This window comes from Clytia hemisphaerica, unplaced genomic scaffold, assembly GCF_902728285.1.
Source record: "Clytia hemisphaerica strain Z4C2 unplaced genomic scaffold, Clytia hemisphaerica genome assembly, whole genome shotgun sequence".
NCBI classification, from domain to species: domain Eukaryota; kingdom Metazoa; phylum Cnidaria; class Hydrozoa; order Leptothecata; family Clytiidae; genus Clytia; species Clytia hemisphaerica.
This window is the reverse complement of record NW_027104138.1, coordinates 286956-314670: the sequence shown is the minus strand read 5'-3', so window position 1 is coordinate 314670 and position 27715 is coordinate 286956. Positions and strand designations below refer to the sequence as shown.

At 35.3% G+C, this 27715-nt stretch overlaps 3 protein-coding genes across 5 annotated transcripts; all 3 read right to left on the bottom strand.

Moving 5' to 3' along the window:
- Window positions 1-219: 219 nt before the first annotated feature.
- LOC136813691 (5'-nucleotidase-like) lies at window positions 220-22049 on the bottom strand. 3 transcript variants are annotated; one of them, XM_067070190.1, is made up of 24 exons: window positions 21892-22049; window positions 21154-21250; window positions 17032-17642; window positions 16425-16511; window positions 15702-15841; window positions 15129-15257; window positions 14903-15025; window positions 14566-14728; window positions 13847-13942; window positions 13118-13230; window positions 11698-11752; window positions 11245-11315; window positions 10833-10937; window positions 10049-10126; window positions 9601-9716; window positions 8695-8752; window positions 8053-8091; window positions 7229-7498; window positions 6676-6741; window positions 5796-5891; window positions 4133-4195; window positions 3228-3362; window positions 714-771; window positions 220-326 (listed from the first exon to the last, which is right to left on the bottom strand). In XM_067070190.1, exons 3-24 carry the CDS (start codon window positions 17627-17629, stop codon window positions 304-306), a joined length of 2682 nt encoding a protein of 893 aa, XP_066926291.1. In that variant the 5' UTR covers window positions 17630-17642; window positions 21154-21250; window positions 21892-22049; the 3' UTR covers window positions 220-303. The 3 variants fall into 3 exon arrangements, with proteins under 3 accessions (XP_066926291.1, XP_066926290.1, XP_066926292.1); XM_067070189.1 differs by lacking the exons at window positions 21154-21250; window positions 21892-22049 and adding an exon at window positions 20021-20095; XM_067070191.1 differs by lacking the exons at window positions 21154-21250; window positions 21892-22049 and adding an exon at window positions 18419-18508.
- A 533-nt stretch (window positions 22050-22582) lies between these two features.
- Window positions 22583-23188, bottom strand: LOC136813711 (transmembrane protein 69-like). The gene has a single exon (XM_067070211.1). The coding sequence runs from the start codon at window positions 23186-23188 to the stop codon at window positions 22583-22585; it is 606 nt and encodes a 201-aa protein (XP_066926312.1).
- Window positions 23189-24033: 845 nt separating this feature from the next.
- On the bottom strand, window positions 24034-26770 carry LOC136813710 (selenocysteine lyase-like). The gene is made up of 4 exons (XM_067070210.1): window positions 26483-26770; window positions 25934-26108; window positions 25262-25431; window positions 24034-24633 (listed from the first exon to the last, which is right to left on the bottom strand). The coding sequence occupies exons 1-4, from the start codon at window positions 26768-26770 to the stop codon at window positions 24289-24291; spliced, it is 978 nt and encodes a 325-aa protein (XP_066926311.1). The 3' UTR covers window positions 24034-24288.
- Window positions 26771-27715: the final 945 nt, after the last annotated feature.

The following is a 27715-nucleotide window of genomic DNA, read 5'->3' as shown; positions in this document are numbered from 1 at the left end:
CTAAGTCCAATAAATTCTATACGCCTTCGCTAACAAAAATCAAAAAGAAAGAAAGCGTTTATACCAATACCAAAAGAGGAGACCAGCTGTTCAGCTTGCACTTGTAGGTAAAAATCTTTCTACCTAGCAACAATCCACCAGTCCAAGCATGAATGGATAACTCGACTTCTTCAATCTTTCCACCTTTCTCATTGGTTTCTCAGCAAATATTCCCAGCAGCATTTAGAAACCCCATGAAGGGCTTCCTTTGGACCACCATTTGTTTAACAATAACATTTTGCGTTGATTATAATACAGCAACATTCAATATCTCGGTTTTTGTCCCTCTGAAAAAAAAACATGTGTAAATAGTGTTGAATATATACCGTTAAATAGAGTGAATCAACCAGTGCTCCAGGCTGAACTTAAATATCAAATGTCAGAAATTTTCCCTTATCCTCATAAATCTGCTTGAATAGAAACAACAAAAGTCAAAACATGTAATTACTCGAAAACGTTCACGTGATTTTATTCCCATGTTACTTGCTTTACAACTTACAGCTGATAAACTTTATTAGTATCAATAAATTCGAAACAATCAGAAATAAATGTCATGTAACAAACACATAAAAATTTCGAGTAAAAGCGTGATTTGACTTCAAACTTTATTTTTGCAACCTATGAATTAATCCATCCCAGGCTGAAAAATAATATAATAAAGTACTCCAACAAACCTTTATTCTTGATAGTTCGATCTGCACCTCGACTCAGAAGCACAATAATGAGCGAACCCTAAAAAGAAGTAAGGTAATGAAAACTATCTTTATTGTGTTTACTTCTACACCCCTGTGTCACATATTACCCCCACTGGGACCCCAACCCAAATGGAAAATTTGACGAAAATTTTGCCCCTGTTGGGAGATATCCTAGAGTTTCAGCCCCACTGGGAAATTGACTTTGATTTTATCCCTACTTGAAACTCAACGTTTAAAAATTTGCACTCCAAAACCATCCTCATTGAATCTTTAATCTTGGAACAATAGAATTTCTATCCCCATTGGGATTTTCATAAAAAATTATATCCATATTGAGGGAAAAAACTTTCATCGGGGGCTGTGTGACAGGGGTGTGATTCTCATCGCCTCGATATTTTTAATGAAACGTCTGCTCAAGGAAAGACCATTTTTGAAACATGTTAACGTGGATCAGATACCCTGAGTATCAGCGGTTGAGTTTTCAAAGAATATAATCAACCTCTGAAGACCAATAATAGAAATTTTATCGCGCATGTGTCAATCTAATTACTGTAGAAAGAATCAAATATGAAGAGCAGATATTACCATATTAATATCTAGCAGACTGTATCAGTTTACTATTTACAAATTCCCCAGAAACCTCCAAGTGTAATTAAAAAGAGTTTCTTTCGAAAGAAATCTTTTACATGATTCCCAAATGTATAACAGTAATTACTAAACTATTAGTTTTGGTAATGTTACTTTAACCTTTCGGCCCCGAAAGACGCATCTGATACGTTCGCCATACGTTCCGAAAGACGTATCTAACACGTCTTGAAGATAACCTTTATATTTGGTCGGATTACGCCCCAACCGTTAGAGATACGGTAAAACCGATTAAAAAATCGGAATCAGCGTGAAATTTCCGATAAGAAACAATCAGGGTTTGTTTTGGTATGACGCAACATTTTTCAAAAATAGAAATGGTAGACCAAGCTATGTTGCGTGATTTTGTGAAACTGAGGAGGAAGAAGTTAGCTATGAAAGTATGGGTTTATAAAAGTGTTTTAGAGTTTTATTTGGCTTTTCAAAAGTATGAAATTGTATTACCTAACTATAAAGGAACCTTCGAAAGAAAAAAGTAAGTGTTTTTATTACTTTTTCAGTTCTCTATAATTTTTTGAAGTTTTGCACCAAAAATGACATTGTTTTTTCATATACCTTTTGTCTGGCTTCATAATTTCTGTCTAAAATTGTTTGGAGTACTCAGTTAAACATATTTAGAAAGGGGAAAGGTATGGCTTTCCAAAAATATAAAGGTTCTTTTCTGAAGTTAATTTTTCAAAAAGTTATAACGGTTATCGTGAAAATTGCATTTTCATCAAAAAACGTTGCGCGCTGACAGGCTGAAGATAGAAAAATGTTGCGCGCTGGAAAGGTTAATGGAATCGAAATAATAGGCAGATCTTTATGTTAAGATTCTCTATCACTGACTCTTTTTGAAAAGCATCGATGACATTTTTAAGTTGTGGTTTCAACGACGGGAATAGAAATATCAACTTTGAACTTCATCCAAGATCTTGGATGGTCGTCATGGTTACTTTTCTCTGCGTTGCGCGCTGAATAGAATCTCGATTGGTCGGCACAGGTCAATATATGACTTTGGCCTGTGCTTTTCACGGTATGAATCAGAGGCTACATAGTTCCGGACCATTGAATTTAAAGCCCGAAGGGCTAGAGTAGAATCTCTAACCTTCCCCAGCCAAGAAAAAGTGATGCCACTTATTTCCCATCAAGAACGCGTCTAGAACGCGCCACAATCGTGACGACGGATTGTATCTAGCGGTTCCTTTGTTTTTGAGGACTGTATTTTTTGAAATCTAGCAATAGATTTTTACTCTCAATCCGGCGTTTGTTTAAAAACCATGCGCGGGCGTTCTGGATGGGAAATAAGTGGTTTCATTTCCCATCCAGGAGTCTCGAGTCTAGCCCTTCGGGCTAGTCAATGTTCCGGACCCTTAGTTCTAGAAGAGAGTTTTAGACATGTTAGAATGGCCTTATTCAATGTCAATGTTACATGGCTAAGATTAAGCAGTGACTATCTGAGAAGGTAGAAAGTTTTCTCCTTAAAAAACAGTTATAACAGACAGTCTTAAGCTCCGACTAGTGAAGTAGCCGGGAAGGCTCAAGGCTCAAAGATAAGAGGTTGAAACAAAGTCGTGAAGAAGTTAAAAAGATTAGTATATATACTTGACAAGTTTTTTACCAGTGTTCTTTTATGCAATGATATGTGATGTAACAATGGCATTATACAGTGGAGTCTCCATAACTCGAACAATGCTCGGTGGACACAAATTTATTGGAGTTATGAAAATTTAAGTAAGGTTTATAAAGCATTGTTAACTGAACGAACGAAAAACTTTTTCGAGTTAAGGAAACAATCGAATTATAGAGGTTTGAGTCATAAAAGAAGACCTAATGTAGATCTTCTGTTTCCCTGCAATATTATTTTACCTTTCCATTTTCACAAGCCACATGAAGTGGTGTTTCCCATAGGGCATTTCTTGAATTCACTTTAGCACCATTGTCCAGCAAGAGTAAAGCACCTTCACGGCTACCATGCTCAGATGCATAATACAATGCTGAACTCTACAAAACAAAAAATTTTAGATTTGTCTTCAGATAAACTTAATAAACGTTTTTATATAAGAACACCTAAATATCTTTTCTGATGCATAATACAATGCTGAACTCTAAAAAACGAAAATTTTGATTTTCCATCAAATAAACTTTTAAGGCATTTCAAAGCAATACCGTATTTCCTTAAATAAGGGCCGCGGCCATTTTCGTGATTTTTGATATGGCGCTTATTAAAGGGCGGCGCTTAAAAGAGGATGGCGCTTAATAGAGGGCGACGTTTCTTTCGAAATTCGACCTTCTAAGTTTCCTAAGTTTTTACCAGTTCTACGAATTTGATCGACTCACGACTTGATATCTTTATAGAGGCTATGAAATTTATGAGATCTATTGAGGGTAAGTAATAAGGAAAAAAGTGCCGCTTTTGAGTGTGTGGCACTTATAAGAGGAAGGCGGTTATTTCAAAACTCAAAATATAAGAGGGCGGTGCCTAAAGCAAGAAATACTGGGAAATACGGTATCTGGATAAAACTGTTTTGGCCGCTATCCATTGAACTTATACTAACTTTTTATATACTCGTTTGCAGGATTAACAAAATAAAGAACAATACAATTGACTCTCGCTAATTCAAACTCGAACGGAAATTCTAATTTTTTCGAAGTGATTCGAATCATACAAAGTATTTCATACTGTTTTCTCTTTGACGGGGATTAAGAACAAGATCGGGTTATAGAAGAATTCGAATAATAGAAGTTCAATAATAAAAGCACACGTAACGTACCTTCAAAATTTGATCACGAACATCCACTTTCAAGTTTGATTCTTTCAACAAATATTCTAAACACTAGAAAAAAGAAGAAAGAAGAATAAAGAAGAAAGAATAAATACTTCAGTGTGTATTAGTGTGTATTAGTTAATGTGATTGAAAAATAAACATTCAAAGATGAATGTTCTAATAAAATACAAAATATTACATTCAAAACCGAACAAAAATTGGAAGGGAGAAATGTGCCCGTTGTAAAGGTTGATACCTTAAAGGAAGAAATTTTGGAGGGAATTTAATTTGGCGGATGGACGAAAAAACTAAATCTGGCGGGAATTTAATTTGGCGTTTGCTGAAAAATTTACCCTTAAAATCGCGTAAAAACAGCAAAAAAAAAATTCAAAAAGTTTAATTTGGCGGGAATTTAATTTGGCGGATGGCGGAAAAAAGAAAATTTTGGCGGGAACTTAATTTGGCGGATTCTGCCAAATTTTCTTTCCGCCAAAATTTCTTCCTTTAATTGCAGTAAAAGCATGAATTTTCGTTTTGAAGGAAATTTGTGGATTTTCAGTTAATCTTACTGAGTCGGTTCGCCAGTGCACGAACGGCCCCAGTGCACGAACGAGCGTCTTTGAACTTAAAAAAAAAAAAACCAAAAACAAACTTCTATAGAACTTCCTTTGTGCAGCAGAATCCTCAAACTATTTCTTGCAATCTCTCCAAAAATTAAAATAAACGGAGCACTAGAACAACACCAAACCGATTTTGAACGAGGCCAAGTAAAAAAATCACGAAATTCGGGATTTTTGTAAATATGGCTGATCGCGAGAGAAAATGTCTTTTATAAGAAAATTTGCGCAAGAAGAGTTCTGAAAATGACTTTCCTCTTTTAAAAACCTTTTATCTTCCATCACACAAAATTTCATTGAAACATGTTAGCTCATTAATTCAAAATCAATAGAAACATATCACCAGTAGTTGATATAAAAAGGGTTCCAGCCCGCGAACGATCCGAACACCATATTCAAAATGAAGACATTGCAACGTCAAAACATTCGAAAGCGCTGGCGATCTCAATTAAAAAAGAAGACACTACATTGCCGCGCTTTTCGATGAGCAAAACTTGAAAAGGAAAACAAAAAAATGGACGACAAGAAAATATTTACAAAAATAAACAGGTTAGTAAAACACTAAAGTTCTTATAAAAAAGACGCTTTTTTAGTGAAAAAGCGCGTGGTTTTGAAAAGTTCAAATACCCCTGTATCATCTCGGAAGAGAGTTAAAGTATTACCTGCGAGCAGAGCTCTAATTTTTTCTTTCAAAAGATCGTTCGCAAACTGGTTCCTCGTTCGCGGACTGGGTTCGAATAGCGCTCGCTTTAACGACTTATTATTCCAAAAAGAAACTTTGAAATAAAGTGAAAGCAAACTGAAAGAAGGACTTCAAGCTTGTTTACGAGATGGTCAAAAAGGATTTATGTAAAAACCAAAAGTAAGTGAGAAAAGTGAAAAATAAGTTTGCTGTTCGTGCACTGGGCACCCCCCCCCTCTACACGTCCAAAATCTTTTATAACTTTTTGAGTTTTTAGCCTAAAAATTTTATTAAAATGTTCTAATGTTCACCATTTTCTCGAAAAGCCTTAAATTGTTCTAATTATTTCAGAAAATCGTTGAGAACATACTTTCACCGAATTGTGTTGGGCAGCATAATGAAGGATTGTCTTTTCCATGATCCAAAATTTGAAATCCAAGGTTCTTCCATGGACAATCTCTGATAACTAACAAAATGATGATGAGATAGATATTTTTGTATTCAATGTTGATTTTTATGGAAGATTTAGAAATTCAGCAGGGGGAAGTCAGGAAATTTGGCCGACTGGTATGTGCGACGGTTAAGGGTATGATTTTCTAGATAGCAGAAATACACTTTAAGGGTGCGATTCTAAAAGTCAATCTTTGCGCCGCACATACCGTCAGTTGGTGAACCCACGGGTCAATCAAAGTCAATAACCTAGTCGATTGGACTCGATAGGATTTACACTTTTTCTGACTTCAATTGCCCTTTGATTGCGCAACTGACTGGATGACCGGTTGACTAAGTGACTGAGTGACTGAATTGCCCTCAATGACTTCGACTGATCTCTCTGATTCACCCAAAACATCTTCTTTTAGTACGATAAAATTTTGAAATGGTTCCTAAGGATTGACCGTTAAGTAATTCCGAAAAGTCATGTGTCATAATTTGTCAAAGAGGGGGAATTCGGGTAGGTATTTCCTTTAGTCAAAGATCCAATTCAAATGATTATCTGTTCCTGGTAATCTCGCTGATGTGAACACTTAAAAATGGAAATAATCATACAAGCTGCTCCCACCCAAGCTTTGTAAAAGAAATTTAAGGCATGGAAGTTTCATTTTTTGTTAAGGGGGTTCCCAGCCAAAAATCTAGATTTCAAAGTTGACAAAAAACAAAAGTGAAGCTTATGCGTCTCAATTTTAATGAAAATATTAGTGTACCGCCTCTCTCCACTTAAAATAAAAATTAGAAATAAAAAAGATACAAACTTTATCAGCATCATCAATGCCAACAGCTTCCCACATTCTCATTCGGTCATCATCATTAATTTGTTCCTACATTTGAAAATCGATAAAAATCTAATTGTTTTTACATCATCATTATCATTAACATTATTTATTTTTTTCAACTGATGATCGTCTCCACGACGTGAAACTATTAGTATTGAAATAAAACACATTAACTTCATTCGAAAATAGTATACATTATCATTACAAATCATTATTTATAATTCAATAAACAAAAACGTGTTCCCGCTTAGGGGCTGCTCATACGGAGGCGGGCTGACACGGCTAGGTGAACTAGGATAAATTTTCGAACATCACGTGATCTGTTTTTAGCCATTCGATTCGTCAAAAACTGTGACGTAACGTACGAAAATCCATCCCGCCTCACCTAGCCGGGCCAGCCCGTCTCAATATAAACAGCCCTAAACTTCTTATGAGGTTTCCTATTGGTGCAAGTACGAGAACTTATAATTTTGAATTTACAAGTGAATCATGTACAAGTAAACAAGGCTCCAGTAAAAAAAAACATGCTTACGAGATTATCATCATGAGTCATGACCGACTCGATATCCGAATCATCTTCATCATCCACTTCTTCCGCCATCTCTTCTTTAGAATCGACCGCCACAACGCCTGGCTCTGCATTTTCTCCGCCCTCAACCGATTGAATTACTATGCTCTCACCACTCTGTACGCCTCCTTCGTCTTCGGAGATAGCGCCTAACGTACCAGTTGATACGCCTTGGTTTAGGGCGGGCGTGATAGCACGAAGTTTGGATTTACGGCGGACGAAAGTAGGAGATAGCTGGTGAAAAAATTGAGACAGGAACATTTAGAAAATAAAGAACCCCAACTGGCACACAACGTTGTTTCAACGTTAATCTAACGTTAAATGGACGTTGTGAACGTTGTGAGACATGGACACAGTCAAATTTACGTTCTGACGAGATTATGATTTTTCTTAATGAGATTTAAAAGCATCGAAGAAGAACACTTGATTCGCATTATAAGCAAGGTAGTTTGGACTGATTCTCAGTTCTTATTTTTTTAAGAAAGTAACTATGATCATCTGCTGGCTGTCGGCGGAGCCAGAAGTGAGGGAGCCTATCTCCTCCTTTTTTTTTGCGCTAGAGCCTAGTTCAGATTACCTAATCTAATGGACTCAATCATTGAGTTGGCGGTGACCGGGGATCGAACCCACAAGCGTTATATTGTAAGGCGAACGATCTACCAACTGAGCTACCCGGCCACTTTCTTTCTTAGTGCGCACTAATTCTTGTTAAAGTTCATTTTCTTCTTCTACATTTTTCAAGTTTTGTGAATAATCATTGTCCTTAAAAGTCAGTCCGTCAGTCTTACCACTTCAGGATCTCCTTTCAGTCTGATTCTTCCTTCAACCTGTCAATAAAAAGGAAAATTGACAGTAATTGACAGTGATCGACCGTAATCGACATCATCCAAAGTCTGTCTGAATAAAATCGGCAGCAGAAACAAAAAAGGCCGTAACTTTTGATAGAATTCGAATTGATTCGAATTGGTCGAATTTGTCCCGCTAAGGGTCGTAAAATTCCCAAAACAAAGGGTCCAAAGTTCGAAAGTCGGGCGGCCCCCCCCCCCCCGTCAGCTCGCAACCCTAGTACCCCCCCCCCTCGGGAGTAAAAGAAAATGAAGATGATTGTTTAAGGAAGATTAAAATGTCCTGTTGGATCATAGTCACAAGAAAATTCCATGGAATTTTCTTGTGACTATGGTTGGATCATGTTGATTCGCTCTTATTTCTTTGACTAAAAATGATACAAACCTGTACAGGTTTTTTATAATAACATCGATAACTTTTGAAGGCTTTGGATGTTATTTTTTACTTTTAGAGTTTTAAGCCTAAAAATGTTCTTAACTTGTTATTTGTTTCAGGGTAGTATATTTTTATCGTTCCTCCTTAGTTGAGAGAATATTAAAAGTAAGGCATTGATGTTAAATATATCATTTATCATGAAAACTAACCTGAGGTGATAAACGACTTCTTTGTTTTTCCATGAATGTCTGTTGCTCGTCGTGTTTTCTGAAAAAGGAATTTTAAAGTTAAATCACAAAGGTTCAATCCCCCGGCGGGGGTACACGGCCGAATTTCAAAAATTTGTCCATATTTTGACGTTTTTGCCCTCCTTAGAGAGACCATTTCTATAAAGTTTTAGCCTAAATTTTCAAATTTTAGTCCAAATTTCAAGAATTTATGACCCTTTGAGGGAATCGATTTTTGGTTTTCGTAATTTAACCCTTACATACTCAATTACTTTTTAATGATTTTTGTACACCTATTATCCAAATTTTTACAAAATGAGAATCAGTTTCTTAAACAACACGTGCAGTAAATAACAAATCAAAATTAATAAAACTGGTTGATATGAACGTTGAAAAGGTAACAAAGTGGAAAGACCATACCTTAAAGATACGAAGGGGGGGCTGAATAAATTGATCTAAAATAGTCCATCCTAAGGAGGCCCAGTCAGTAGATAGCAAACTCAACTTAGACTCCCTTCTTATCTATTTAAAAGAGATGACGAAGCAGAAAACACCCCGTTCTCACAAACCTACTGGGAACATTTTCCACTAGAAAAATTAACCAAAATGACGTCCCCAGTGGAAAATTATACTCCAATTTTTGTCCCCACCGAAAACAATCAAATGAATCAATCCTCACTGCAAAATATCATGCTCTTTTTACCATCCACACTGAGTTTTCTGACTTGAAAACAATGGATTTTAATCTCCAGCCATAAAAAACATGGAAATCAATTCCCATCGAGTTTCAGTCCGTTATTTTTACCCCCACTGCCTGAAAAATCCTACCGGGTCTGTGAGAAGGGGGTGATAGACTGAAAAATACGAGAAAAAGATAGAACAACATACACAGTGATACTCTGTCGATGGCCAGAAACACTCTTCCTCTTTCCTTTGTAAATACGAATGGATTCAAAGTGGTTTTCAACGATGGACAAAAGTACTGGTCCATTCTCCGCATCAACCTAATGGTGCGAATACATTCGTATGATGAGAATATTTGATGGGAGAAGAATCTTCCAAAACGTAGCCAAACGTACTCTCGTGAAGCCACGGTAAATTTCCATGTCGATAAAGTCAAACTTATTTAGAGTCTATTTTTACTTTACAAAATTCAATGAATAAATGAATCTGCGAGTAGTAACAAAGTGAGGGAGATTATTATTCAAAGTTTGGGCCTGTTTAGAGCTGGTCGTCCCAAAAAATATCTATATGCAGATGAGAATTTGATTGATAATTACGGTCAATAAAGGTTCGGACATGGTATATTTTGGAGACCATTTTGTTAAAAACATACCAAAACAGGACAATCTTTGAGTACATCGAAGCCATCTTTACCACGCGCTAAGTATTCTTTGGTTACCACTTTATATTCCTGTCAAATAAGAAAAAAAAAGAGTCAGTCTATCAGTGAAATTAAACTAAACTCCCAATGGTGCAAAATAATTATTGTCCGCAAAAAACGGAATCTTCCACACAGTATCCATGCAGTGCTGGTTATTACACTGAAGAAAAAGGAGCTACTAGTAAAGTGAAAATGATTGTTTGTTCATGAAAAATCAATTCAATGACTGCAAAATCATGGCTCGATATCTGGCGATAAAGACCAACGCTGCTATAATATCTATCTGCTAGTCACAGTTCACTAATTTGCAAGAATTTAATCCCAAATTACAAAATCATTTATCATAATGTACAATTTACCGCATAGGATTGGAATGTTTGAATCTCGGACTTATATACCAAGCCAGCAGGATGGTTCAGAAATGTCGAAAATGAATATCTTAGGGTTGAACTCACTGACCTTTATATATCCCTGGACTAAACTATATCCGCCATCTTTGATCGAAGATTTTTGAAAGTTGGTACCCGCAAAGAAGTCATTGTAGTGATTGAAACTTTACCTAACGACAAACGGCGCTACATCATTAGTGTACATGCAAAACTAGATCTAGCGTTCTCTCCGCGGGTACCAATTTCAAAAAAACTCCGACCATAATATTTTGCTTGGTCGACATTGAGTAACTTGGTCCAGGGATTGAACTACTATAAAAGTGACATAAATATTAAAAAATTCTTACATATTCGAGGTTGATAGGTATATTATCGTGAACCATGACTGTATCTTTCACAACTCGTTCACCTTCTGGTTGGTCAGGATCAAAAGCAAATCGAATACCAGAAACCTGTTGAACATAATTAATATGAAATGTTAGAATAAAAATATTTTTTGTATGAAAATTATCAACAGGTTATCACTAAAAATTATGATGTTATTTCTAAAAGCGCTATATTGTCATCATTCAGTAATAAATTCAAATTTTCAATAATTTTTTGATTGCATATGCATATTCACCCCCCAACTAAGCGCCCCTACCTACCTAATTCCAGTGGCACTTTAAAAATGATAACGTCCATATTCAAATAGCATTTTCTCATGAGATATGTTGCTTTAACAATGAAATTGGAAAATTTCCTAAGAGGCTTACAAACCTGTAAAAATCTTCCTTCGAACTTTGGATATTGCGATACGGAATTTTCCAGCGCTTCAATGACCTGTTGACCTAAAACGAAAGAAAAATAGTTATGAGTAAGTTATTCGTTCCGAAAATTTGAGAGAGAAGTATCAAATGCAACCACTAATAATAAAACTAAATAAGCTTTAAAACAGTAGCAAAGCTTTTCTTCTCAGACATGAATGAATGACAAATTAGCATAGAGTACTCATGTCATTTTATTGAAACGCTGATACCTTGGCCACTCGGCAAGCGCTGCTTTGTTATTATGCCTCTATTATTCGAATCTTGCTGTAATTTGAACTAAAATATTGGTCCCCACAGCGCTGGTTGTAAAATGGTTTAATATATTCTCTGTAAGTCAAAGAAAACTTATGGTCCCATGAATATCGAATTAGAGAGTCGACACACAAAATAATAACGAACGTACCAGTCATTTTAATGACAACCAGCATATCAACCATCGGTAATACAGATACCAAATCCTATGGAAAAAAACAGAACATAAACAAATACTTTAGGTGTACAAACTTTCGCGAGCAGAAATTTTCGCGAGGTCGAAAAATCACGAAATTTAAAAACATATACTTTCGCGAATTTGACGGAAAAATCTTTTTCGCGAGCATAATTGTTCGCGAATCAAGACGTAAAAATCAAAATCTTCACGTGAAAAAATGGACAAATACTTCTTTAATAGGCTTGGAACTTTTGTCTTTTGAATCATTAGGCTTTAACAGGCTAGAAATTGCCATAAATGTTACATTTTATTAAAAGTTTGAAGTTTTACAGATATTTTTTTCAAGAATTTTTCGCGAGCATAAACTTTCGCGAATGGCCCTTCCAAGAATTTTCAAAGACATTTACTTTCGCGAAAAGGGCTAAAATTCGCGAAAATCGCAAAAGTTTCTGTTCGCGAAAGTTTGTACGCTTAAAGTAATAATCCATTATTTAAAACGTACAGTATTTCAAGCTGGACGTCTTGAAGCTTCGAGTATGAAATTAACTTAAAACTCGTAGTATTTCAAAATTCGTGATACATTTACAGTAGAAAATTAATTGGTAAAAAGTGACAAAAAAATCCCTTTGTGAGAAAATCTTTTACTGAGGAATTTTTACGACCGATCAATTTTTTACGCTTAAGGAATCCACCACTTCAATGAATGACTGCACGAAATTATATACCTTTTCTAGTTTTTCCTTTTCAATATGGCGCGACCAATCAGCTGTTGTATAATTTCCTTTCAAGAATCTTAATTTTTAAGGCAGTAATGTTAGATTCAGGTCGTCAAAATAATACTACAGTAGAGTCTCTTCAATTCGAACAAATTCGTGCTTCCCGTGCGGGTTCGAGTTATAGAGACTCCACTGTATTGGAATACCTTATCGGCCCTTTTTACAGCCCTTATTGGTGTTATTTTTAGACTCTTGGCGTAATAAGGGCCGGCGTTAAAAGGGCCGGCGTTAAAAGGGCCGGTGTTAAAAGGGCCAAAATTTTACAAATTTTACTTAACAGTGGCGTTAACTTTTGACCATTTTTCTCTATTTTAAGGATTTTATGTAAAATTCGAAGACGAAAAATTATCCATTGTTTTACTCCATATCTAAAATTTTGCAAAAATCAGTGATTTTCAATGGAATTTTTCACAGTTTACTACTGAAAAATGATATTTTAAATGTAAATTGAAGCATAAAGAGCCATTCTAACAAATTTTGACGTTATTTACGGCCTTATTTGGCGCAAGCCCAAAATTAGGCTGTGGCGTAATAAGGGCCGGCGTAAATGGGGCCGGCGTAAAAAGGACCGATAAGGTAATATAAAAGAAAGAGAGAAAAATTTCATCATTAACTACCTTCATTTTGAATGGACCAGTTGGACGAATGCAATCAGAACGTAAGCTACCGCTATTCAAGAACGCAATGTCGGTTTGTGTCGCAGCTCGCATAATGTCGGTGATGAAATTTCCTGATATAAAAAAAATAAAAAGAGTAAAGTATCAAATAAGGTCAAAGTTGTGTGTTAAAACAGCAACAACTAGAAGTGCTCTACTAGAAGGAGCCTTATAACAAAAATTCAAAACTTCATTTCTCATGTTCGCATGAAACTTAAAGAGTTCTACAAAAATGAAGTGTTGAATTTTGTTAAACAGTAAAGTAAACTTTTTTCAGGGTCTTCATTGACCATTCAACGCAAGAGCAGGGTGAACGAGTGAATCTTGAGAGAGCTGGAATCTTGAGAGCTGAAACCTTGAATATTCTGAAATATGACGTGTTATAACATTTCAAAGACTGTAATCTAGCTTTTAGGTTTTGGCACCTTGAATTTACATTCTTTGTATAAAAACTATGCTTTGTCAATCTGATCGCAAATCATAATAAATGTTTGGTTTCCTAGCCCAGTTAACCTAAATTCCTCGTGATAGCAAGACGTAGATGCAGAAAAACAGTATTTGGTAAATGGTATATGAGCTAGACGGGTTTTCATCATACGGAAAAATTGCAAAACTGGGCGTCAAGAAGTGATATGAACAAAATGTAAAGACACAAACATTATTGAAATTGAAAATGAAGGTAACATTTACCTAGATTCGATTCTTTAGTTCGGACAGTTGAAAATCGTCCATCCAGATCAACATGCATCAAACCTAACTCTTCTTCCATCTTTTGACCAAGGATCACTGGAAAAAAATGAAATAACAAAGAATTAAACCCAAGGCTCCACCTAGAGTCACCAGAAAAGTAGCATGTAAGCCTGTGACCACAATCGGGGGCGAAACGAAGGCTACTCTTTCGATAGCTATCTACCCAAAGGTAGAAGAGGACACCACTCTCCTTCGATTGCTCCACTAAGTACGAAGTCTTTGGTATAACCTGGTCAGGGATTTTAATCACGATTTTTCGCACCGTAGCATAATACTCTACCTTTGCACTCCGGTTCGGATAAACATATACCAGCGAACAATTATAAAATTGTCATAATTTTTTTACAATACTGTATTACTTGTAATAAACGCCCTCTCTTAAGAGGGACGTTTTATTTTAACCTTGTGACTTTTTATGGCCATTTTGATACAGTATTGAAGGAATCTATTAGTGATATATTACTATCAAAGTAGTTTTGATACTAATACCAAGAGAAAAAGCTAAAAACTAGTATAAATTCGATCTAAGAGTTAGAGTCGAGAAATTAAAAAAACGCAGCGCCCCCTTTTTTTACACAGCACCTCGAATAAACACCCCTCTTTTGGGAGGGCGTTTATTCGAAAAAATATGGTATCAAAAATCATACATATATACATACCCATGTATTTCTCGCACTCTTTTTTAATCTCTTCATTTTCTTCAATATCAGCGTTAATCTCATGTCGTTTCGTTTTCACCTTGTTGCCGTTTGCAAAATCGATAGTGATTTCGGACAGCTCTCTGAAATCAGTACCACTCTTCACCAACACCTTGTTGCCATGCTGTTCGAAGAAAATGACGGAGGTTTGAATACGGTATCGGCCCTTTTTACGCCGCCGGCCCTTACTGGCGTTATTTATTGAAAGTCCTTAAAATAAAGTCTGATAAAAAGACTTTAGAACAAAGAGTGAAATGGCCATATAGACATATTTAATTAGAGCTCTATTGTTTTATACCTCTTTCACTTCATAATGATGGTCGTGTCCTCCCAAAATCAAATCAATTCCAATGTCAGCTTCTAAGAGTCGTGTATCATTTGGTACTCGCATATGTGTCAATGCTATAATATATTCACAACCCTGTGGAAGAAATAAAAAAAAGTGATTGCTTCAACAATATAATGACTTAAAAAAAAAGAGTTAAACATAATAGACTAATTGTCGAAAAAATATGATAAAATACCTCTTCTTCGCGTAGTGATGTAGCCAGAGCACGTCCAGAATCGATGAAATCAGTATATTCGATATCATCGGCATCAAGAGCTGAAAGTGTGACCAGCCATTCTTTCTCTACCAAACCAATGATACCAATCTAAAGATGAGTATGCAGTTGACTCTCTCTAATTCGATCTTCAAGGGACCAAAAAAATTTCTTCGAATAACAGAAAGATTCGAATTACAGAGAGTAATTTAAAGAGCTTTAAAGCTGAGGGGGGCGGGCAAATATTTTACTTCGAGTTATAGAAAGATTCCAATAAGAAAGGTTCGAATTAGAGAGTTGAGTGACAACAATCACGGATTAAATTTGAGCAAGCGTTTTTTTATGATGGATACATGTACATTGAAAAAAATATTCAGTCGCAAAGCACTAATAATGGATATTCTTCGCGGGGAACTTAAAAATAGTCTAGTCATAAAGATCCAAACTATACTTTTATACCGTAAATCTAAGAAACAGAGAATCAATGCACGGGGAACGCAAATTTGTCCGAGGTAAGGAAATCTCGTTTGAGTTAAAGAGACTCCACTATCATACCTTATGGCCGTGCCATTCAGCGACCACTTTTTCTACACCATCAGCAAGAAGTGTTTGAGTCAATTTATCTTGAACGTTACTCATTAGCCATGGGAACTTTGTATTGTTTTTGAAATCGATGAGTTCGTCAACGCCAAAATCTGACAGAAAGAATATAGGTAAACATTTTAAATCGATATCAGTTATATATCAGTTAAATTGAATTAGAAAAGTGAACGAAAATCGTGTTTCGGGTTTCTTCAGTCTCAAAAACATGCAGTTCGTAATATTAAAAGCCTTAGGTATTCACAGGAGAGATTTCTGCTCTAAGGAAGGATATAAATTTATGCAACCTGTGATTGATGACGATTTGAAAAATTTCGGAATTTAAGTAAAAAATCGAGTCTTAAAGAAGCTCCCCAACAACACAATGCACGAGGGGAATACAGGGCCTTCTAAATTTCAGAACGCCATGGGTAAAAAATTCTCCCAATATTCTGCTTCCCTTTTTTATAAATTCAAAATTGATGCATCCAAAAAAAAAGGATTCATGGCGTAAACACATAACAAGTACAATTCGTGGATGATATTCACGACATAATGTTTTAAACTGAAGCACCCAAAAAGTTCGGACGTTTGTCACTAGCTTTATTGTTAAAAATTCAAAATTAGTGGTAAACACCCGGCCTTTTTTAAGCTTCTGTATAAAATATTACGTTATGAATACAATGGTGACAATCTTACCAAAATCGTGATTGCCATAGACTGCAGTATGAACACCAATAGCATTGATCACTGGAACCATCTGTTTGCCTTTGGTTACATTGCTCACTGAAACGAGAATAAGCAAATGAAAAGTGTTTTTTGACCATCCAGTTAGGTTTCAGCGCTTCTTACGCATTTAAAAAGCAGAGAAGTAGATACGGAGACGTGCCGGGTCCCATAAGAGCCCATAAGATATCTAGCAGGGTCCCATATTTGCTTATTTTCAAGATGTGAACCTGACAGGGTCGACTATTAGTTATATTGGACAATTTTCAGGGTGGAAATTTAAAATCTTTTGTTTACTATAAGTCATTTTTGCCACCTTTCTGGGTGAAAATAGGTAAAATTTTCGAATTTTCGTTCTGAGAGGGTCCCAAATTTAGAACAAACATTCATTTCTGACAGGGTCAACCTTTCAAACTCCAGCGAGAAGTCATCCAGGTCAGTCCGCCCCCGCCGGGTTCTCATACTTTATTCTCTTGAAAAGGCTAGCGAGTTCAGCGAGAATAGGTTTTCGAAAAGATATCAGACGAAATTGAATGTAAGATATTCTGTTAAAAAAACATATACACTGTTAAAAACTTACTAAGTGAGGGGTTAAGTAAATCTCCTGAAAACAAAACCATGGGTTCATTCTCAAAACTACGGACTTTAGTTACGAAGCGGGCTGCTCCTCCAACGGGCTCCTGTTCTCTTGGTTCGATATTATAAACGTCGTTGAAATGGATTATCCGTAACACATCTGACGGTTTGTCTAATTTTGTTGGTGAGTAAACACGACTTATTTTCGAGTTGATTACTGTATTTCGAGTTTCTAAAGTTCCGTTTAATATAGGTTTTCGTTCCGACTTTTTATCAGAACTGTCTGTAATAGGTTTAACTTCTACATTGCTTTTGTCAATAAGTTTAGATGCAACGTTACCCCCTGATTCTTGTACTGGTTCTACGTTTGCTTCATTTTTTGGTAGCTCAATGACGGGGGTTAGTTCTGGTTTGTTATTATTGACATCTTTGACTTCAATTTTGGGCGGATTCGGAGGGGTGGTAAATTTTTCAGGTTGAGCGGTTACGTCTTTTGCTGGAGAAGGTGCTGATGTTTGATTTTTGGCTTTATTTGAAGGTGATCCATCAGTGGGCTCTTTAAATTTAACAACTTTGGTTTGTTTTGAACCACCACATCCCATTCTGTATCAAATCCTATGAAAAGAAAAATGTGAATCTTACTGCCTTGCGTACTTTCTAGACAGCCAAATGACCAAAGGTTGACCTGCAGCCAGTGATAAGGTAACGGTAGAGCGTTATTAGCCTTGCTTCACGTAGGCCCTGTGGTATAGGGGTCATTAACATTGGTCACTACACCCTGCATTTCCCACTCCCAGCAGTTCACTAGACAAGGGAACGGACCTTAAGCCCATGCCATGTGAAGGGAATTGGGTATTCAGTTGAAAGCGTCTATAGTTCTGAATACAGGCCGAAGGTAGAGTCTCTTGCAACTAAACCAAATAGAAAAAGAAACGTCCTAGTAAAAATATATTCTCCCTTTGAAGTTAAATAAAAGGCACTAGAACTTTCGACCCGAACCCTATCAAATGTGCTCTGTGAAAGAGAATTTAACGAAGTTCTCCAATTTTTTTGCCCATTATTTCCCAGCTCAAACTTTAAAGGAAAAAGTTCAGTAACCCACACCCCCACCCCAAAAAAAAAAATAATAAGTTAAAATTTTAAGCTGTGTACTTCGCCCCTTCTTTTTGGAGTCTTTTGTATTGTCAGGAGGAGATCAACAGTATATAAACATTACATTTTTAAATTATTAAACCCCGATTTACATATTAAACTATCTGGACTGACAAAGTCAAGTAAACCTATGAGTACCAAGGAGTACTTTTGGAAAAGAAATGGAAGTAGAGATGATAGAAAATAGTAAAATTGTTTGGATTCTGGCTGAACTTTTCATAAAAAAGTCAAATACTTACACAAGAAACTACATTTTGAATCATGTTGTATCAAGAATTAACCATATTTCAAAACTATTTTTCTCGCTTTTTAGTTTAGATTATCGAGGGGCACTGTTTACTTCACCGCTTTCGTTTTTCACTCTCACTCCCTCGCCTCGCGCCTCGCCAAAATTGTTTGTTTTTATTTTTAAAAAGCACTATTTTTGAAAAGAAGACATTACAGCGTACTACGTTCGAAACTAAAAATAAATTTCTAAGGCTCGGTCTACACTGGCATATTCGAGTCAAAAATATAGACCGCGCACAAAACTCTTCTTATGTGAGAATGCATCCGTCATTCAGAGGGAAGTAGCACAAATCATTTTCGCTTTGCACCCACCCCGCCCAAAGCGTGGCCAAAATCCTACATCTCTAGCTATAATTTCTTCTTTTATTTACATCATCCCGAAATGAATAGCATGGTTGGAAGTTTGAATTTCCCAACTAAAAATGACAGCTGAAAACACTATCAAATCAAATTTAGTTATTTTTTCTATCCCTTTAAGTACACACACACACACACTTGGCTATTCCAGAAAAATCCTACCAAACATACAGTTCATCATTGTAATCAAGAATTATATAGACCACCACGAACTCTGGCAATTTTGGTAACGAAATGAAAAATTAAGATCAAAGGAATATGGGTTGTTTCAACAAAAAATGATTTGTCAAAATTAACAAGTTTAAAGAGAACAAGGAAAAATTTCGTAAGATCTTTTAAAACAAAAGTGACAAATCATTTGACCATTTGTAATCGATATAAAATTCGCGCGGGTGTATAGAATTTCGTGTAAATGATTTTAGTCTAGACCATGATACTTAAAGAAAATACATCAGGTCAAAGAGTTACTGGTACACAAGGCCAGAAAAAAACCATAAAAAATAAAACCAAAATTCAAAGTTGAATGCATCTGATAATCGAGCTATCCAATTTTCTAGAACATGCAAAAATTGACTGTAAATAAACAAAACCATGTTACAGGAGAAAATTAGAAGATTATCGCAACCATCACTCAGGGCCCGCACCACTTTTTTGAAAAAATGGTTGTGCCTCCTTAGACTTAAAATTCATGGAGAGCCCTGTCACAATGTTGTTTATTTGATTTGACAGTCGATTTACAGAGGCAATTTTCGGCTAACCTGTAGATTACCAGATTATCGCCCTATATTTTCTCTAACCGACATAATCAAAGTTCAAATATCACTCAAAAATTTAAGAGTGTGGGTAACCTATAAATATAATAGCGGGGGCAATCTCCCAACAAGACGAAACCTACTGCGATATAAATACAGACGACACTATTTCTATACAGATGATTTCTTATGCGATATTGGGGCGATAAGTCTCAAAAAGAATACTTTAGAATTCTCATGGAATTACAGTGGAGTCTCCATTACTCGAACACACGGGAAAACAAATTTGTTCGAGATTTATGGAGTAAGGTTTATAAGGCATTAAATGGGACCCCTCCATATAAACCATGACCGAGTTATTATTTATTATCATTTTTATTATTGAGTTATAGAGGTTCGAGCTAAAGAGACTCCACTATAGAAGAATGTATAAGTAAAACTTACTTTTGAAAAAGTGTCAGAATATAGGATAGCTTCTCAACGCGTCACTGCTTCAATCTTAAATCTTACAAGAGACTTTCAAACGCTAAAATAGCAAGATACCAAAAAATTTCAAAAAAAAGATTTTTTTTAGAAATTAAATTCCTCGTTAGTTAAAACGCTGAACTTTATTTACGTTTGTTGCTCTTGACAACCAGTACGCGCGATAAGATTATGGCTAACTCTAAGGGGAAATTCTTGAGGTGTTTGCCTATGCAAAATATTGCATTACATCGATATAACAAAAATGTTATTTGTTTAAGAACTTCCTGTGATTGAAGTTGAAGTTTCTTATAGGAAAAGACAAAAAAATAAATAGACCAAGTTGTCAGAAATGTAAATCTCGGCAGTTCGCAAAAATATGGACCCCTCAAACCGCAGAAAAAGGTGAAGACGAAAGTACTGACCCCAGCCCCGACTTATTGTCAAGAAGAATTATTTGACTTAAAGCGGAATAAACTAAGCGCTTTAAGAATAATTATATAAATATCTTTCAAATGATAGGGTACCCACAAACGTTGTAAAATTCTCAAACAACAAGATTTGATATCAGTTTGAACTTTTGAAATTTAGAGAGAGAAAATAGACAGAATTTCACTCAATCTTTGCGGTAAAAATACAGTGCGGTTCAGTCCAGTTTCTTATAAACACGCATCAAAAAATTCCAAGATTGTTCTGTAAATTAACCCCTTCTCAAATTTTCAAAAAGAAAAATCAACAATTGAACGCTAATAAAAAAGCAACAATACAGTAGAACACAACAAAAAAATCTGATTTGTTAAAAAGTGATCAACGAAGAAAAAAAACTTTGTTACCAAGGACATTTTAAGAATTTCGATACAACCTAGTCTACAGTGTAGTCTCCTTAACTCGAACTTTTATAACTCGAATTCTCCTTAACTCAAATCTCTATGACTCGAATTCTCCTTAACTCGAACAAGTTTTATAGTCTTTTCAGTTAACAATGTCCTATAAATCTTATTCCATACTTACGAAAATACGAATACGAAATTTTCTTAACTCGAACAAATTTGTATTCCCCTTGCGTGCGGAACTACGGAGACTCCATTGTACATATTTATTAAAAACAAGTATACCTTGGTCCATACTTGTACTACCCATTGTCCAGTGTGGTAGAACTTCGATTCCTGCGGGAACTTTTTTGTTCTGTTCTTACTTGTCATAATCACCGAACTAAAAAATAGTTGAGATATTTAGCAGTATAGCACTTTATTTTTCAAGATGTCTTTTTCTAAGATCAAGACTTTCTTCAAATTAGAGAAAATTCGAATAATAGAGAACAATTTAAACCAATTTCAGCTGAGGGAATTGATGTTTCAGTCCGGATTACAATTCGAATTATAAAAATTCAAATTAGAGAGAGTTGACTGTATATCTTCACCAGAATAACTCATTTTATTCATAAGGCTTAGCCCCCTAAACTATTTTACACTGGCAACATTCGAATAAGTCCCAATAAGGCCAGATTAAAGTTACAGTGATTCGAATGACACTCCCAAAGAAAGCCATTTCATATCATGTAATTTCACTGGTTTGAGGCAAGGAACTTTAATAAAACAGATCTCATTTACCGCAAAATTTTCATGGTTTACTATTAACTGTTTATTTTAGGGCTTTATCATAGAATTCTGTAGAGTATTCTGTAAAACGACTAGTTTTTTTAAATAAAGTTGATCCTTGCTAATTTGAAGATGGACGGGGAATCTTATAGTTATTTGTTCGCATTCCAGAGAGATTCAAATTGTGAAAAATATTTTAAGGGGGTTCCTCCTTGACAGGAGCTTGGAAAAAAGTTCGAATTGTAGAGACATTACCTCTTCGAGCTTCAAGTCTTTTCCTTCCTGTAGTATTTGAAACAGGTTTGCATGAATCTGGGTACGAAGGTTAATTTCATGATAAGGTTTCCAGATGGAAATCCTGAGTTGTGATTCCTTGTTTTACTTCATTATCCTATAAATATTTGTCCTTTCCTAGAGATCATAAAACCAAATACAATATTCAATAACTAAGAGTTGGCTTTTTTGCTGCTTATCTTCCAAACCAATGAAGATGGCTTTTTAAAGGCTTTTGAAGATTTCAAAAAAGTTCAAAAATGATATGGTAGAATGAACCCCCTTGGAATTAGACTCTTGGAAAAACTGTTCAAGTTTTATAAATTCTGGTATCTTTCAAGCCTTGTTTCTTAAGAAACTGAATGAACATAAGTAGTTTGCCCATGTATCAGTGTACTAAGTTCTTTTTACTATTGAATCATTTCTTGGAAAATTCACGAATTATTGGTCATCAGTACAGCAGTAACCACTTAAAATTATCAATATTTTTCTTAAAATATTCAAATCTATACAAAATACATACAAATTACTATTGAAAAAAAATGTTTTGGAAAAACACCACTGAACTCAAATTGATTGAATATTCAAACAATCTTAGATCAATCCAATCTTATCTAAAAAGAAAATCATAAATCGAGACTCTAAAACATTGGTGCAATACTAGATCCAACAATCACGGATGGAGATTATATCCAGTCACACCAATCGAAGTTGCAGCCAACAAAGTCAAAGGTATACGTAACTTACGGTACCATTTTGGTAATGATTGATCGCTGATGTCATAGATAGCAACCCCTGTTAGTCCAGTTGCTAAGTAATATAAAGCTAAATGATAAGGTAGGAAAAATGCTGACCAAGCATAAAGCGAAGGTAAAACACTCCAAGTTAAAGTTTTGAAATCTGGGTTTTCGGTATTGACCATTAGTTCTTTGCCCCAATGAACGCCACCAAGAAATGTTAATATACAAGCTCCATATCCAACTTGTGCTAATCCAATCAGATTCACGTATTGGTCACACGTGACACTAGAGGCAAATGCTAAACTAACAAAGGGTATAGCTCCGCTGAAACCAAGGAGCAATGCTGGTTTTGGAATATCTTGAAAATCATTGAATCGGGTAGTATCTATAAAATGCTTGGTTTCTTGTTTTTCTTGTTGGCAATTCACACGAGGTGAATCTCTGATAAATTGATTTGATGAAGTTGACAGACACCGATATCCTTGTTGGATTATACAGCTTCGTAAAGGTGGCTGACGAGAGAAAGCAAATCGTAACATTGTGCTAGCTTACTACAATCTAAACAATTCCAAATATGCCAGGGTAAATCCAATTACACTAAATCCAAAACTTCAAGATTCTTTCAATGCATCATCTTCATTGTGCATCAATGTATAATTTTGTTTTATTTATTTATATACTTTTTCTTTCTTTTCTATTCTTAATACTCACTCTGAAAAAGAATAAATAAATGAGTCATACATATAGCAAGGAAGCTCCACTCAAGAAATATTGAGCATAATGCATGGAAACACAAGAAGTAAAGCATACAATGTGTCCCAAAAAGCAAACAAATCTTTTTATAAAGTAAAATCATCAAACCCTCATCCGGGGGAAGGGTTACTAGGGTTGGCAGATGAGGAGTATGTGCGGATTGGACCTCCAAAAACCGACCCTTAGAGAAACTGATTTTTGCTGAAAAGGTGACCCTTAGAGAGACTTTTTACTCTAAATGAAAAGAGTTTAAGTACTCCCCCCGGACCCTCATTATCTAAAGTAGGTTTTGAATAATTGAAGTAAGATATAATATAAAAATCTGTGACACACTGTATAAGCATATCGAATTAAAGGGATCTAAGATCAGATGGGATCATTGCTATAAGAATACGGTACATAGCTAGGTTATCAATTTTACAGTGTCTACGCTCTAAATAATTGTCTAAATTTTCCAAAAGGAATCTACTTTTAAAATTCTAAATGTAAATGCATCATAAATAATCCTATAAAAAGTTGAAAATCATAATTCAAATAAAATCATTAAAAATAATTGAGAGATAAATAAAATTCTGATTTTTATATAAAAATTTTGACAATTTTAAAATATCAATGTCTAGGTAAATATAATCTCAGTGTAACTGAACTAAAAAACTAAAAATACATATCGCATATTGTATGGTTAAAATGTTTCCAAAAGAAGTTGTGATAAGGAAAAGAAAAGATTTAACTACTAATTTGAATAGCACTTCAAAAGCTCAAGGCGTGTGTAGATTGATATAGATACGCACTACTCGATCTTCTACTCTAGTCATTTTGTTAAAACATACAACGAGCCCCGAGTGAGTGATTTGTCAATGAGGAATCACAATAAGCAAAAAAAAAATCAAGATAAAACAGCTTGTTTCAAATCTTGGACTATGATATCAACCTCTTCTTTGGTTGTGTGTCGGCCAACACTCAAACGAACAGCTTTTATTGCAATCTCAAAAGTGACGTGATGAGCAAGCAATATCCCAGAGGCTTGAGCACCACAATCAGTATGACATGCAGCACCAACACTGGCCGCTAGTCTAGAGCATCGAGCTAAAATGCCTCGCCCATCCAGCTTAGAATTGATGAAAGATATATTAGCTGTGTTGGGCAATCGAGAAGAGACGTGACCACAATTAACTTGGATGTTTTCTGCACCAACTTCTTGACGTAATCTCTGAATGAGATAGTCTCTGATCTGTGGAAGAAAAATATTAACAAAGTCATGAAATTGCATAAAGATAATCGAGCATCAATAAAAGGGATCTTCATCATTTCAATTAATCAATAACATTCAGAAAAAATCCAAAGCAAAATAATTTGCCTTACAAAACGAGTATTTCCATCAAAATAATAAGGCGAGACCAATTTAATTTGTTGTTCTACGGTACGGACAGATCGTTAGAAAAATATGGGTCGGTCGGTCGGCAAAATAAGAATAAATTTTTCATTTATCAGTGTTGGTATAAAGGTACCGAGAAAATTTTCCAAAAAGTATCTGGATAAAAAATTCACTTTGTTTTTTATCTTCGATGAAGATCATAATAAAATTTTAGTGTATGGAATGCTTTTTATGATTTTTCAATTTCTTGAATTAATTTTCAGCTTTACTCGAGTTTAATTCTTACAAATAACTAGTGTGTAAAATATATTGTAGTGGAAATTAGATATTATTATTTTTTTGATTTTAGCAAAAATAGGGTCGGTCGGGCCCGTAGAACAACAAATTAAATTGGTCTCGCTTAACTGGATTTTTTAAGTATTCTTTATCTAGTAATGGAAGATTTTTTTAAAAGTTCAACAGTGGAGGAGTTTATATCACTTACTTCTCTCAAATATTCTGTATCTGTCTTCAAATTTTGACAAACCAATCTTGCAGCTTCCCCAAGTCCTGTAATCATGGGTGTGTTTTCTGTGCCAGCACGTCTGCCACACTCTTGACCACCACCAAGCATCATGGGGAAATATGGGAGTCCATCTCTGACCCAAAATGCACCTGAAAACAACAGATAAGAGAAAGTTATACATGAGAAAATAAAGAGAAAATAGGTGCTTGGAATAATTACTCAACTTTAATGATGATCTAATTTAGTAAGATAAATTGTATAAATGAAATGAGTGTTGTTGAACTTGTTCTTTTGAGTATTTTTATTGTGTTTTGTTATGTAGGATTTTTGATTTCATGAAGATGTAACCTGGAATAACTTTAATTCTAAAGGATCTTTGGGGAAAACCTTTCAGAGATATTACAGATAGAGCACACACTTTTTAACAAGAACAGACTATGTAAAAACGTAAGGCTTCAATGGCCAAAATCTTAAGAACAAGTTAAGAACATTTTAGGGCTTTGTGGACCTTAAAACACCCGATTTCCTAGGAAAATGGACAAGATGAAAATAAGAACATATTAAGAACATTTTTAGGCTTAAAACTCAGAGAACATCCGAAAGCTTCAAAATGTTTGGTTGATCTTATAAAATAACATGTAGGTAGTCTACCAATCCGAGGTCCATAAAATTTGTGTCCGACAATGGTTAAATAATCCACATTCAATTCTTGGACATCGACTGGTATTTTGCCAATGGTCTGTGCAGCATCAGTGTGAAGCAAAATCCTTGGTAAATCATCTCGTCTTGGCAAAGCTTTGATACGTTTGCAGATTTCGGCAACTTTCTAATGTCAAAACATGAATATAACAAGAGAAAGGTAGGGAATATATTCTAGATACAGGAGAGAAAATTGGAAAAAAAGATGGCGTAACCACTAATAGCCGCGATGGTTTGGTGTTTGAAAACACCAATAAAAACTTTTATATTACAAGATAAGTAAGAAACTTTGAATACCTAAAACGAGTCAAGTCATAAAAGGGAAAATTTTCAAAATATTTAATAATAGATGATGCTGATATGGTTTTTTTGTTAGTCTGAAGGCTCGACTTGAAAACCTTAAAATTCTAAAGATTGCGAACCTAATGCTCTGTTATGTGATATCTTTTTTTTTTCCAATAATTTACCGTGTTCCCTGGCTAATATGAAATAAAAGGAAACCTGAATAACACCAGTCTCATTATTAGCCATCATTAAAGTCACCAAGACTGTTTCATCTCTAATCTCCTGCAACACGTTATCTGGGTCAACAAATCCATGCTCTTTTGAAACATTGACGTAAGTAACATCCACTCGACCTTCTCTTTCCAACTCTTTTAATGGGTTTAGAATGGAATCGTGTTCGATACAAGAAGTGATGATATGCGGCTTCTTAGAATTGATACGATCTGATTGGATAATGTCAGGCAGCCATATTTTATTTTCGCTCACCTTCGGTATGGCTAGCATGCCGAAGGATATTTGATAAGGAGCCTGCAACTTTCAAGATAGACAATTAATATATATTTTATGGAGTAAAGACATGCAGATAGTGCATACTAAAAAGTAACTTCAAATTAATCTCGATCAATTGTTATCCCCGGAACAGTAATGTCAACCCTCGGCTGACATTTGGAGGTTCTACCGAGATCCTAATGGGTCTCGGACCATTGTGCTGTTCTGGGGAATGTAATAGAAATGAGAAAATCTGAAGGTTCTTTAACAAAGAGATCAATATTGAATGAATTCTTATGAGTAGCAGTAAGTCCTGAGTAAGACACTAAACTGTTCCCGGGCTCCTTTGAGCAAGGTCAGCACCCGGAAGCTCCCCTTTGTCAGGGTTACGACGAAGTTAATTAGCGTATAATGGCAATTACAAGAGGTACGTGTGTACGAATTTTTGTGATTTGCGGGTATTTGTGAGAAAATACGAATGTTGTGACTTACAAATATTTATGGTGAAATATGAAATAAAGAATTGTGGTGCAGTAAAAGCAATTTGGAGATTAAAGATTTAAGGCGCAATACAAGTAAAGAATAGAAAATATAAATGGAAACGTAAAATTGAAGAACTGAAATTTGAGTATATTCCAGGAACGATAACGCGTTAACGAAAGTCCATGGTTTGGGGATATGTACTGATGCCTTGTGCAGTGACAGCAGAAACCATGGTTGAAAGTCGATCGCATGTGCGAATCATTCGCAGCGAATAAGAATATGTATACATAATGTCAGAGCACGCAATCTTCGAGAATTCATCCTCGAAGGGCCCATTATCGAGGACGTTGACTTGAGTTTGCAAGCCTGAATAGAAATAAAATGTCATAGAGTACGTATCATGAGTAATATAGCCGAAGGAAGGCGAGTAGCAATACACAGATGAATATGTTCCTGATGAGAAAGATAACGGTGTAT